The sequence below is a fragment of the Platalea leucorodia genome (genome assembly GCF_965183815.1).
Source record: "Platalea leucorodia genome assembly, chromosome: 3".
NCBI lineage: Eukaryota > Metazoa > Chordata > Aves > Pelecaniformes > Threskiornithidae > Platalea > Platalea leucorodia.
In genome coordinates, this window is record NC_138825.1 from 105,661,316 (window position 1) to 105,674,283 (window position 12,968).

The following is a 12,968-nucleotide window of genomic DNA, read 5'->3' on the forward strand; positions in this document are numbered from 1 at the left end:
GAAGCATAGTAGGGACTTATGCCCATAAAATTTAAAGATAATACTTTTATATCCTGTAAATGTTTGCATTTATATGCCTCGTTTGAGATCAAGTTGAAGTTGAGATCCTTAAGTATGTAGAAGATCAGGACTCATGTTAATGACTGGTTCTCATTTAATTTTGGAAGATTAATAATTTAGCATCAGAAAGGGTTGTGCGATGAAGCTCCTGACATAGTTCTGGAACTAAAGCTTACAGTAAGACCCAGAATAACTGGAGATTGAAGGAAAACTCTGAGGGACGCTGTCCTTTGTGACTACAGAGTGATCTTCTGCATGGTATTCTTTAGGAAGGTGGTAGTTCTGTTAGGGATGGAGAAAACATGTGGAGGTGCCATGCTTCTTCTAAACCCAAAAGAAGGAGGATAGTTGCTTGTATCTTATCTCGAGAAGAGAATTTTTTTTTTTTTTTTTTCCAAAGTGACTTAACAAAAACCAACAAACCCAACCACCTGCCTGTGGCCAAAATTTCAGTACAAGGCCATACTAAGATGCACTTTCCCTTTGGATTCTAGTTGTCCTAAATCAGATTCCCCCGCCTTCTACGAAAATACTCAATGAGAAAAAGAATGTAACCAAAATAGGCATTCCCCCCTCCTCAGGACAATTAGATAAGACTTTCTAAACATTTCTCCCCTTGAGGAACCTGATTCTTCCATTGCAAGAGCTGTAGTTATTAATTTCAGAAGAGGTAAGAAAAGAGTGTTTTCTTGCTTCAACATGAAATTAAAGAGGGTCTAGATAACCAGCTTTATTACCTTAAACCATTTAAAAGTTACGCATACATGTAATAAATCTGAGCCTTCTTGGAAGGCAAAGTATTAAAGCGAGCAAATGGAAAACTGAAAGCTCCTACAAATAAAAGGACTTAATTTCTTTTTCCCTAAGCTTCCGAATATGCTTCCAAATGCAGTGTTATGAATGCTTAAAAACTCGCTGTACCGCAAAAAAAAGGGTCTGGCAAAAGACTAAGAAAGCATTTGTAAGTATGATTTACTCGCTTGGATATGGCCTTTGACTAGATTTTGTTCTGAGGATTGGTTTTGTTTGTTTCTGACCCTTGTTAGGGCAGGATCTACTTGCAACAAGCACTAATTTCATGGAGAATGTTTCTCTTGAGGTCTGCAGTCATGCGATTTCTTTACTTTTGTTGATACTTTAAAACTTCGCTAATTATTTTTAATACCTTTATAGTATATATTCAAAGTAGACATGCATGCTTCTGACTAGAGACTTGCTAATTGTAGTATTGGCTTTTTTAATAGCCTCCTTAGTCTCAGGCCTTTTTCTTGGTCAGAATTATAAACAATTTTTAAAACTTGGGGTTTACTGATCGATGTTTAGCATCTTCCTTATAAAAATTTAAATTTAAGAGTTGCTGAAGAAGGATAATTGTATACAAGTGAAATGTATAGTATTCAATTTTTCTGTATAAAGCATGCTGTTCCACTTCTGGCTTTTGTGTTTTCCCTAATTCTGAAAAAGGAAATCAAAAGGCAGAGAGCCTAGGCAGAGTCTCAGATCTTGGGAGAAACCTATTTGATCTTTTTTGTCTCCTTCACTTATTTAAGTAAGAGGTAATGAAGAGAAATACTAAGCCATTATTACTTCTAAGTTTTAGGTTTTCTTAAAAAAGGAATCCATATTATGCTATATAAATAGACCAAATGCAATTTACTCCATGTTCATTAAATAAAAACGTGAATGTCTATCAACTGTGAAATATCCCAGCATTGTTATCCTATATAAGGAATTCCTGTCAAAATTCAGTACAGCTGTGTGATTTTTTTTTTTTAATGGTCTCCTTCTTACTTTTTCCATTGAAGTTATTAATGCTGACAGTATACTGCATTTAAGAAATCATCACTGGGACACCTGGACTGTGTCTCTACTCATCCTAATCCTGTCTTCCTGCAGCCATTCTATTATAGAAAACTTAAGTTTGTGACCGAAGTGCCTGGAAGACAAAACTTGTCTGAAAAATATGCACGGACAGCCCTAGCTTTTAGTTGATTGAATTGATGAAGTGCATATGCTTGAGAAACTAAACTCCAGCAGCACCCAATGCAGTAAACAGCTTAAAGACTTGTTAAACAATTCAGCTTCATTTTAGTTAATTATTTTGAAAAGCTGTCTATTAGGAATAAGCTAAAGAGCAATGGAGATTATAATTATTATATAACAAAGTGTTGTCACACATTCTTATGTTCTTCTCTCAAGGGTCTAAAAATTCTCTCATTACATGCTGTATTACAGTGGCATTATACTGTGAAAATGGGACAGATATATCTAGAAGTAAGAGTATTTGACTGAAGACACCAGCCTCTCGTGGCTATGGTAGAGATGGTGCCCAACCAGATTACAGCTGGTAGCTATATGCCTGGGGGGAATGTAGAGATCTAGGGGGTAGGGAAGACAAAAAACCCTGTCTCTGTTCAGACTGAGTGGGCTGCATGTATAATATCTGTAACTTCTGTTGTGACAGAAACAGCCTTGTAGTTCAGTCTCCAGTTCCCCAGCAATGCGCTTTTTTTTTTTTTTTTTTTTTTTTTGCTGCTGGTTGGCAGATTCTTTCCTTTTCCAATGTTCTTGTGTATGTACATTCACTCATTCTTCTCATCTCTCGTCTTCCACATTTTCATTTCAAACAGCTTAGCTGTCATAGAGAAAACTGTGGGCCTCTGTGACAACTGAAAGCAATTTAACAAGTAGATCATCTAATAGTATGTAGTGGTTGCCTAATTGGAGTAGAAAATGCCAGCTTTAGCTCTAAACAAGCTCTGAACCTAAATGTAGCCAGCTGCAGGAAAACTAATTATCTTGAGAAAGGAAACAAAAAAATGGCTTGTGTAAGAATTTGATAAAATGGACTTGTTTCAGCTAGAGAAGGGCCGATAGACAGTCCTGAGGTGAATCTAACTGTAGCATAGTCATTGTGTGTGCTAGCGTTCTCGCTGTCCACCTTCTCCCTCTGTTTGAAATTATTTTTAATTTATTGATGACAAGCAGGTTGTGTGAGATGCCTCTCCTGCTCCCGTGTGCAGTAGGGAGTTTATTACTTAAAGCTGCCATTATCAAAATCATACTTATTCAGAGTCAAATTTCGTGTTTTCTGCTGTTACACATGCTTACTTCCTACTTGTCTTTCCTATCAACTGTACCCTCTAACCGTTATTCGAAAAAAGGAAATGCTTATGATGGGAACTTGGTACTGAACTAAGTTCAGGGCAAATGATTTTCCATAACTTTTTGTGCTTCTGTCATTTGCATTAATTTTGTACACAAAGAGGAATGGATTCTTACTGATGACTTCCAGTTATGGAATAAAAAAATGGGGGGGGGGGGGGGGGGGGAAGTTTAGAACTTTAAACTTTGTATACTTTTATTCTCATGAGCACATCTGTTGATTTCCTGGTCTAGTTTCAGTAAAGTCCCAGTAATGACATAATCACTTAATCAGTGAGGGTAATTAACTAATTGCAACTCAGACATGGCCTTTTAGATTCAGTGTTGTTGCATTTATTTTAAAAAAAAATATATTGATTGACAGGGATGTATTTGGCTTTTGAAAAGTGTGTTGAACAAGTAAGATCTGCAGCACTCGGAGAAATAATTGAGCTGAGTACTAACTTGACATTTTTGAGATAGCTTTATTCTCCTGTTTATACAGCTAGAATTCTTAGATGTCTAATCAAAATATTGCCTATAGTCATATATCAGGACATACATGAGACACTGAAGCTTTTAAGTTAAATAAACAGTAACAACTAATAAATATTTAAATGCATAATAATAAGGGAATGTCAATGATTTAACAGTTCATAGGTGAAAAATCTTCCTCAGATGATGGGTGAGAACAAGCGGAAGAAGGTTTTCTACTTTTTTTTAATCTGTTTTTTCTCTGTGACAAAGACTGTCTGCCACTTCTAATGTAATGAAACTGAGGCTGAGTTATAATGGTAAGTCCTATCTCCAGTAAAATGGGCTATAATACAGCCTTTCTTGGTGTCTAAAAAAAAAAAAAAAATCTAAGATTTAGTGTACGTGTAGGAGGTGGTGAGGGAAATAAATTTGAGCTCTCTTATTCCTTGTTTTTTATGAATTTCCCATCCCAACTTCAGGCCTTGTAAAATGGGTATGTCTTTATTGACCTCAGTTTCCTTCTGAAGTTTTTGGTTTCCATCAAGCTGAAGGAAAAGACAATAATGAGGAAGTACTTCTGAGGATTTTCTCAAGTTGTTTTTCTTTTTAATGCTCTAGTCTTCTGAGCATCAAACCTCTTCTCTTCCCTCTCTTCCCTGAAAACTTTACTGATGTAATGAGGCCTGTAAATTACAAGTTTGACCATGTCACTTTCATAGATAACTTTTGCATTTATTCCACTGGAAATATTAACAGAAAACAAACTTAGATGGTGATGTCATTTATACTAGCCACAAAAATACTTGTAAGGAATGAAAAGCAAGAGAAAACGGTGCCTTGCTTGGTTTTGTAGGGTTTTTTTCCTTTTATATAGATGTATATGACCTATGGTGTAGTTTAAAATAGGAAGAAACCCTTTGTTTTTAGGTCATTTTACAACTGTTTCAGCTTTTAAGAAAGAAATTGGATTCCTGCTGTTAATACAAATGAGAATATGATAAGGCCTAGTATTCAGTGGAAGAGAATGTTGATTTTATACTGAAGGAGCTGCAATCTACATGGAAATAAATACATAACCATAAAAAGTGTACAAAGGGCAAATACATTTGTGGAAATAAACTGCTAGCCTTTAGAATATGAGAAATCATAAGACAGTGTGTCAAAATGCTATTGTATAGGAAAGACTTCACTAAGCCTGTGGAGTAGATAATGATACAGCTTTGAGAAATAATTCTGGGCAAGTAATTGCCACAAAAAAGCCCCATCCTATTCTGAAGCCCTCAAGAAGGGGGCTTTGATTTGCCCTTCATTGCAGATAAACCCTAACAGCAGTTTTAGGAGTTGAAGATCTCAGCACTGCTGGGTAACAACACTACAGTTACATGCTTCTCAGTTGGATGATGAATCTGAATAAGGAAGTGTTAAGATAAGGTTCAAACACCTGTTACAGGTTAATACAGTAGATTTTAATAAAATTGAAGGTTAATTTGAAACATAAAACACAATAAATAAAATCCAAAGTAGATGGCTTTCCCAAAGTGCAGAGGGCTTAACAAAAAGGTAACTAAGTTGGCAATATTTGTAGAAGTATTTGAGACATGTAATACAAGATGAGTGCATGGATCATCATTCATTTGGATGCAGTTGTTACTCCTCTTTCCATTCTCTTTCCCTTCTAATCATACTTATGCTTGAATAGGAAGGCTGAAATGTAGCTTGTCAAATATTAAGTAGACCTTTCTTTGAAAAAATACTACAATGTGCTTAGCTGAAAAGGGTTGTGAATCCATCCCACCAAACTTGTGGGTACCACTGAAGGATTGTATCTGGTTTCACTGAAAATTTAGTCATCTTAGTACGTTGGAAAGGACAAACTGTAAGGCTGGCCATCAGCTACGCTTTTCCGTTTCCATTCTCTTCAATTTGCGTGCTCTCCACAGGGGAGAGAGCTGGGAGGGGAGCTGCTGTAGGAGTTGGTTCCAGACCCTTCATCTGCGCTAAGCCATAGGCAAATGTTAGCTCTCTAGGGATCTGCCTAGTGAAACCTTGTATTCATCTGAGCTCCTGAGAAGCCTGGTGGTCGTAAGGACCAGGTAGACCAGGTCGACACACTAGTCTTATTTCTTTGCATGTGGAAAAGGTAAGATGAAAGAGAAACTACCTGTGCTTATCCATCTTGTTGGCTTTCTATCAGTGTGATAACTGGCACAAGTCATAACAGGCCAAGGAGCCACGGGCTATGGGGAGAAAAAGGAATTTTCATTCAAAAACAAATATTGAAGACCTAGTTTTATTTATCTTAATCGAGTGTACTGAGTCACCAAGTCATAAAAAGGAATGCTTAGGAAAGACTCCCATAACTACTGACTTTGTTTACTTTATAGTCATTTCCATTATTTGAGAAGAGGGAGCAACCTCTGAATCTAGACTTTCTCTTTTTAATGAAGTGAAGTACTTCTGGTGATGCCAAGTATCAGGAAGGAGGTTAGAATCAACTGACTTGAGTGACAACCTGCTACCAGACACAAATGGTATACACCCTAGGATCAGGAGCAGTCTTCTGTAATATGGCTAGGCTTCTACCAAAAAAAATCTGGTAATGCGGTGAAAACATGCTATTCCTTGAACATCAAAGGGTAGTGGACTTTTTCTGTTTACAGATAGCTGAACAAAGTAGCAGAAATTAAGGTCAATCAAAAAAAAAAAAAATCAGTACTGCTATCTACACTAGTATTTAGTGACCAATAGTATTGTCAAAAAGAATATTGGAATAAAATGAGCACATTGTACTCCTTCCCCACAATGTTCTTCAACAGTTTGCTGCTTGAGGATTTTCTGAGCCAGAGGACAACGTGTACCTGTTTAATTATTTTTTTCTTTGATTAATTTGTTGTTTGAATCTATGTAATTGTGCAATTTGGAATAGAACTATACACTTTGAAGTTTTACCTGGCAAGCAGGGAAATTTATCATTCAAAACAGATAGCAGACATCTTCAAAAATTTACAGCTGAAGTGAACTGCAGAAGAAAATACTTTTTCAGTATTCTGTTACAGGTATTGGTGCCCATAAAATACATGACAGTAGCAAATAATGTAACATGAGATAATTGGATGTCCAAAAGACATTCAGTAAACTTTATTTAGAAAGAGATGAAGAGTCCTCGGAAGGAGTATATCTTCTTCAGACAAAAACTGGCTTGAGTGACTCTCCTTGTTTATTGCAATAAAGTACAGATAATGAGGGGGATGGATTGGACACTAATATTTGCAGATGAGAGAATTTTTTCTGTTAGTTAAATTACTAAGATTGGGCACTAGAGGTGTTCAAACAAGCTAAAGGAATGAGACTGTAATAGTAAACTATCTTTATTAGCTCTCCAAAAAGGGAGTTCCATAAGTTTGAGAGGCAAGTTCCTACCTGCAGTAGTGAATTTGTACTGAAATAATTCAACTACATCAATTGCCCAGCAAAGTAGCGCAACACTTCTATTATTGTGTGATGGTTATCATTTGAGTAAAACAAATGACCAGCAGTAAGTGACTGTCCGTTCTTTGCTAGGTTGCTTATTATCATAATCATTTTTTCTCTCTACCCAGTGTGACTTATCTAATATTGAGGGAGAGAATCCTGCTGAAGACTGAGGTCAAGCAGCAGAAATTATGCAGCATTGCAAGGAAGAGGTTTGTACTTTCCAGCTGCATAGAAGACTACTTGAGCTGAAAGGTTCTGCCTTTGTGGAAAGCACTCGGGTGTGTGTTGACTTGAGACTGGAAAACAATCCTGTGGAAGTCAACCTGTGAACAGAGGATGATTGTACACAGTATAACACTTCATGTCGCTGAAGTTACTCTGGCATACCTTACCATGACAGGCTAAAGTAACTATAGCTTGATGTTCAGGAACTTGGGCATCATCGGAACAGAAATGTGTGTACATTGCGGGATTGGGGGGTATTTAGGATCACCAGATTTGTTTTATAATGTTCATGCTGATGAAGGACAATTTGATGTCTTCACATTGATCAACTGGAAAAGTACCTATTTGTCAGTACCACAGCGCAGGAGGACCCTCCAAGTGTGCATGTTCTACAGCTATCACTGCTGTAACCTTTGCTACACTTCAGGTTATGCAGGTTTTTTGGAGCAGACAAAACTCTCTTGCCTAGGATTTGCATGTGCCCTGTCTTTAAAGATGCTTGTCTTGCTAGTCAATGAAGGGGAAAGTCATAGCGCATCTATATTGTGTAGAGATGAAGAGGAGTTGTATATGTGCATTGGGGATTGTCATAGTTGTCAGGTTGTAGTCGCAATTTCACTTATATGTAATAAAAATGAGGAATAGCTAGAATGTGGTCATATGCTAGCTTAAGTAATAAGTAAAAACGTACTTCATACAAACTTTTTCAAGAAGATAACACATCTTCTTTAAGCCTTAGTTTTGTCCAGATCATATCTGCTGTAACACCACGCAGTAAGTGCTTACTAAGAATAATGACTTCTGTAGAAGGTATGATAGTGAACTAATCAGACCTTGGATTTGATCCAGCATCAGTCCTTCTCTTCCTGTGCTTTTCTGTAACGACCTCTTTTAGGGGATGAGCTCTTTTTCTTCCATTTGGATAAGCGATAGCTGGGTGTTTCCAAGGGACAAGTTTGTGAAAAAGATCACAGTCTTGGTCAGATTGGGCTAACTTGATGTGTTTTGGGGGAGGCTGCAAGATGTTCTAGCTGACCTCTGGACTTGGGTCCTCTCTGTGCTCGATGAGTCCAGCCCGAGGGGAAAACAGCGGTAGGTTACCAAGGCTTTCTGAGTTGCAGGGAAGCACTTCATGGGGAAAGACAAAATTTCCATGTAAGATGGTGAAACTGTACGGGGCGCAGGTGCCCAGGCGCTGGCAGCGGGAGCTGCAGGGCGGCCTCTGTGAGGAGAGGCCGGGGCTGCCCCGCGCCGGACACAGCCGGCTCCAACCGACCCACGGCAGGGCACGGCTGAGCCCCGCAGCCGCCATGGCAGCGCCTCAGGGAAATGGGTGTAAGAAAGGAGAGAAAACACCCAGAGAGAGGAGGGAACTAAAAGGAGTGACAAACAACAGCGGGAACAGCAGGGTCAGAGGAGGAGGAGGAGGTGCTCTGTGGTTGAGCAAGTGTTCCTGAAGGACTGCAGCCCACGGAGAACCCCGCTGGCGTAGGGAAGAGTGGGAAGGAAGGAGCAGCAGGGAGAAGCCATTATGTACTGGCCGTAAGCACCCACCACCTCGCACCGCTCCTTGCCTCACCAAAGGGACCAACTGTAACCTGCGGCGATAGTAAGTGGGGAGGAGAGAAGTTTGGAGTGAATATGAGCCAGGGAGGAAAGGTGGTTTTCCTAAGTGTTTTAATGTTTGCTTCTTTTTATTTTGTTTCTGTTTCCCGATACCTGAGTCAGTAAATAAATATTTCAAGTAATTGGCAGTCCATTAAGTTAACCTTCCCAAGTTGAGTCTGTTTTGCCCACAGCAGTAGCTGGTAAGTGACCTCCCTGCCTTTGACCCGTGAGCTCTCTCATTCCCGTTCTCCCCATTTTCTCCCCACCTCACCCTCGTCCTGCTGAGGGGGCGGTGAGCGAGCGCCTGGGGGGGTTGGGCTGCTAGCCAGCGCCAGCCCACCGCAGAAACCAGAAGGGATTCAGGCTCTGCCCAGGGTTTAATCACTCCTACCAGCAAGCAAAGGACCGAGATTACATGAGCATGTGTTCTGGCCATGTCTGTGTTCGAGGTGTGCCCAAGCGTGCTTTGTGTTCAGGCAGTCTGGAAGCCATGCTAGTGTTACGTGCCACCATTCTGAGCTGCAGGTAGGGGAAAGTTTAAGGCTATTTTTCAGTATTCTTAAAACAAAATATTCTGTGTCTACATGAGATGATGACAGGCTGGGCAGTTGGCAATTTTACATGGCTAAGGTGAGATGGAAGCTTTACCCTCAGCTCCTTCTTAAAAGGTCTGGTACTTGGTTGCAGTAGGATAGCAAGAGATAATATAGCTAGCCAAGCCACTGACACACTTGCAGAGGTAACCTTGGCAACGGCGTGGTTTAGATGCACTTCCCTACTCTGTACGCAAGGTTGATTTACACGCAAAGGAACTCTTCGTGTGGGGAATGTCGTGGAGAAGAACATGAATCGGAGACAATTCAAAATATTTATTCTGTATTCTTAGTTTGCCTTTAAAAGTAATGCTTATTCTTTTTTTTGGTTTTGTAAACATCCTTTAAATGCTTTTTTTTTTTTCCATAAAACAAAACTTCAGAAATGGGATTCATAATATTTAACTAATAAAAAGAAAAACATTCTTTAATATCTCCAGTATCTGATTACTTCTGCTGGTCGAAAACCCCTTTTTATGTCACAATTTTATAAGCTTAGCCATTTGCTTTGCAGCAATGTTTATGATTTTTATAACCAACCCATCTCTTCTTAGCCCAAGGAGTCTATGGCCTCAGGCTGGAAAAATTGAGACTTAGTGGCTTGAGACTGGGAGATTTGTTGATACACTGAGATTATACAGTTGTGTGTATACTTTTTTTTATGATATGGTAACAGTTTGGCTTGACATACTTGTACAGGATTAGCAAAGATCAATGCAAGTACTGCCAGTTCAGTGATTTGGCATCATCTTCACAGAAAGGTTCTGTTGAAGAATTCTTCCAAATTAATTTTTAGTGCATCTTTTTCCAAATCACATAATTGCTCTTCATCTTTCTGTATTATTTATTTCTTTTCCTTTATTACCCTTTAAAGTAACCATCATCAATATCAGTTTGAAATTTTCTGCCTTGTTTAAGAAAAAACAATAACTTTCTAATGTGTTCCCCAACAAAATTTTTATATCATGACAATGAAAACAACTGTGATGTAGCTTTTCAAGTGTCTTGAATGTTCTGAAATGTACTTTATCATAGATATCTAAGATGATCAGGCATGCTGAACTCTTTGAAGTGTGTTATCTGGGAAATGTCAGTGTATAGTTAAATTACATATTAGAAACATAGATCCCTAAGAAGAATCATTTCTGTCAGACATAACTGTATTTTAAATGTTTAGGTATTAGTCTAAGCATAGCTGCAGGTTGGTAATAGACTCGGATCATCTGGGATCTTCTAGCAAGTTTGGTGTAAGGAGGTTAATTGTGGTCAGCTGCCAAAGATGTTTTTACTGTATATTATTTTAACAGTTCTGTCTATGTGTTTTAAAGGAGCAAATTGCCCCTAAGAAGGGAAGGCTGGTGCTGTATCTGTGCTGGCTTATGGAGCTGGCCGAGTCTAAAAAGAACACACTGAACCATCTAAAATTATGTTGCAGCATCTGGAGACACCCTGAACATCCCGGCCTTCTGAAAAGGCTTTTGTCTCCCTGTGGTTGATCTCTGCTGTTGTCACTACTGAGCAAAAAAATAGTCTGCTCTTTGGGCTGGTTTCGTGTAACTGGAGCAGAGACGCGTCTGTCATTCCTACAGAGTTACTTCTTGTCTGGTGAACAAATGAGAAGTCTATACTGCCACTCTTGCGTGTATTTTTAAATACCTTTTAAAGGGGAGAGAAATACTACAAAAACAGTTTGCTACCATCATCACAAGTAGTTTCCTATACAATGAAGTAGTTGGAAAGCTGGCCCTTGGTACTCTTTCCCCCCCACCTCCGAGAAAGAAGCAGAGAAGTGATGATGAGATGAGCCCTCTTGGGCAGACACTGCTGAGGCTTAGTCAAGTGTGGCTTTCAAACTCCCTTTATCTTTGCACCCTTCAGAACAGCATAAGCTATGTTTAAAAGGTCTGCAAATGGATATACTACAGTTCCGTGATTCTTTTTCTATTGCTTCTGTCACTTCGTAATCAACTCGTATCTCTCCATCCATCCATCTTTTATGAAAAAATTCTTAGAGAAATAGTGTCTGTTCATGCTGAATGGGGAAAAACGTGGTGTCTCTTAAAAATCACTGTAAGTGGAAGCTTCTTCTGAAGTTAAGGTACAAGAGCTGCCTGACGCAATGAAAAAAAATTGTTTCTGGTGGAAAGAACTAACCTGTGGAGTATTTGTTTATTTGTAGCTGCTACAGAATTCGGTGCAATTTTGTTCGTCATAGGATAATTTCAGTGTTCCACACCTGACCTTCTCTCACTTCCTTCTCCTCTATAAGGATTTTCGAGACCACTTACTATCATTCCTGTAGGTGGGAAAATGTTTAAGAAAATCTATACTGAGATCAATAGCCAGACACTTTGTTTTTTTCTGTTTTGTAGGTAGTGACAATACAATTCTGTCTCCAAGGAGAATGTACACAGTGAATCTTCCTCCAGAGGGTTATGTTGCAGTTACTTCAGATGCTGTTAGTATTTCGGTTTCTGAAAACTCAGGCAGTAGTGCTGACTCAACAGGTAAGTCTGTATGGTTGTTACTGTGATGAATTTTTCTCAAGAGAACCTTCTTACCAACTCTTATCAAGTCAATCCAAATTGCAACAATTAAGTATTTAAACTGTTGCTGCCAGTGGGTGTCACTGTTTTGCAACATAAGCAAAATGAGGATGTACATCCATATGGGTTCATTTCCATTGTTAGAGTTTGAAGACCAGATTCAACATTTGGTTACAGCCATACAGTGCCACTGAAGCTACATAAAGTGTAACTGAAAATAAAGTCTTCAGCTCCTCCCACTCAAGTGCCACATGTATATTCGCATTATGCCTGCTTACAGTCATATTTTTAAGAGTAAATATTAGATAAAGCTGTTTTAATAAGTCTTACTTCTGATTTTCTGAAGAATTGGCCAAAGACTTAAAAGACTTTTCAAATTTACTTCTCCCAGTTAGAACAGATGTTCACTGGATTGAAGTTGATGGGGGGAGATACTAATCCTTTAGCTCAGAGGGGCTTTCTGATGAGAAATTGTGACCAGGTAACTTCAGAACCAATATTTAGTGTTGGTCAAAGGATACAAGATAAGCAGCACGGGATCTGTAAAGAAGTGGGCTCTAACTTGACCTCAGTTAAAAACATGGTTTTCTGAATGATGTTGCCAGAATTAAATTGATTCTGTCTGTCTTAAAAAGAAGTCCTAAGCTTAGATAAGACAAATTCATTTCATTTTTTCAATTGCTGTGTTCCTGTGGGTGTGTGTTTGTCCAAAATTGTGTATCACTGTCATTTGCTGCTAGGGGCAGTCTACAGCAAAGAAAATATCCAGGTGAGCCTGCTGAAGTAAAACACTTGATAAGCAGTATTTATTGAACTACTATATCTATTTCAGCCTGAGGAC

The 12,968-nt window shown here is 38.7% G+C and overlaps 1 protein-coding gene across 3 annotated transcripts in view; it reads left to right on the forward strand.

Moving 5' to 3' along the window:
- ERICH1 (glutamate rich 1) overlaps window positions 1-12,968 on the forward strand; it is a 72,682-nt gene that overhangs the window by 20,692 nt on the left and 39,022 nt on the right. For all 3 annotated transcript variants that reach the window (XM_082307969.1, XM_082307971.1, XM_082307970.1), the window contains exon 3: window positions 11,954-12,088. In XM_082307969.1, the coding sequence (XP_082164095.1) occupies window positions 11,954-12,088 (135 nt within the window). The remainder of the gene's footprint in view (window positions 1-11,953; window positions 12,089-12,968) is intronic.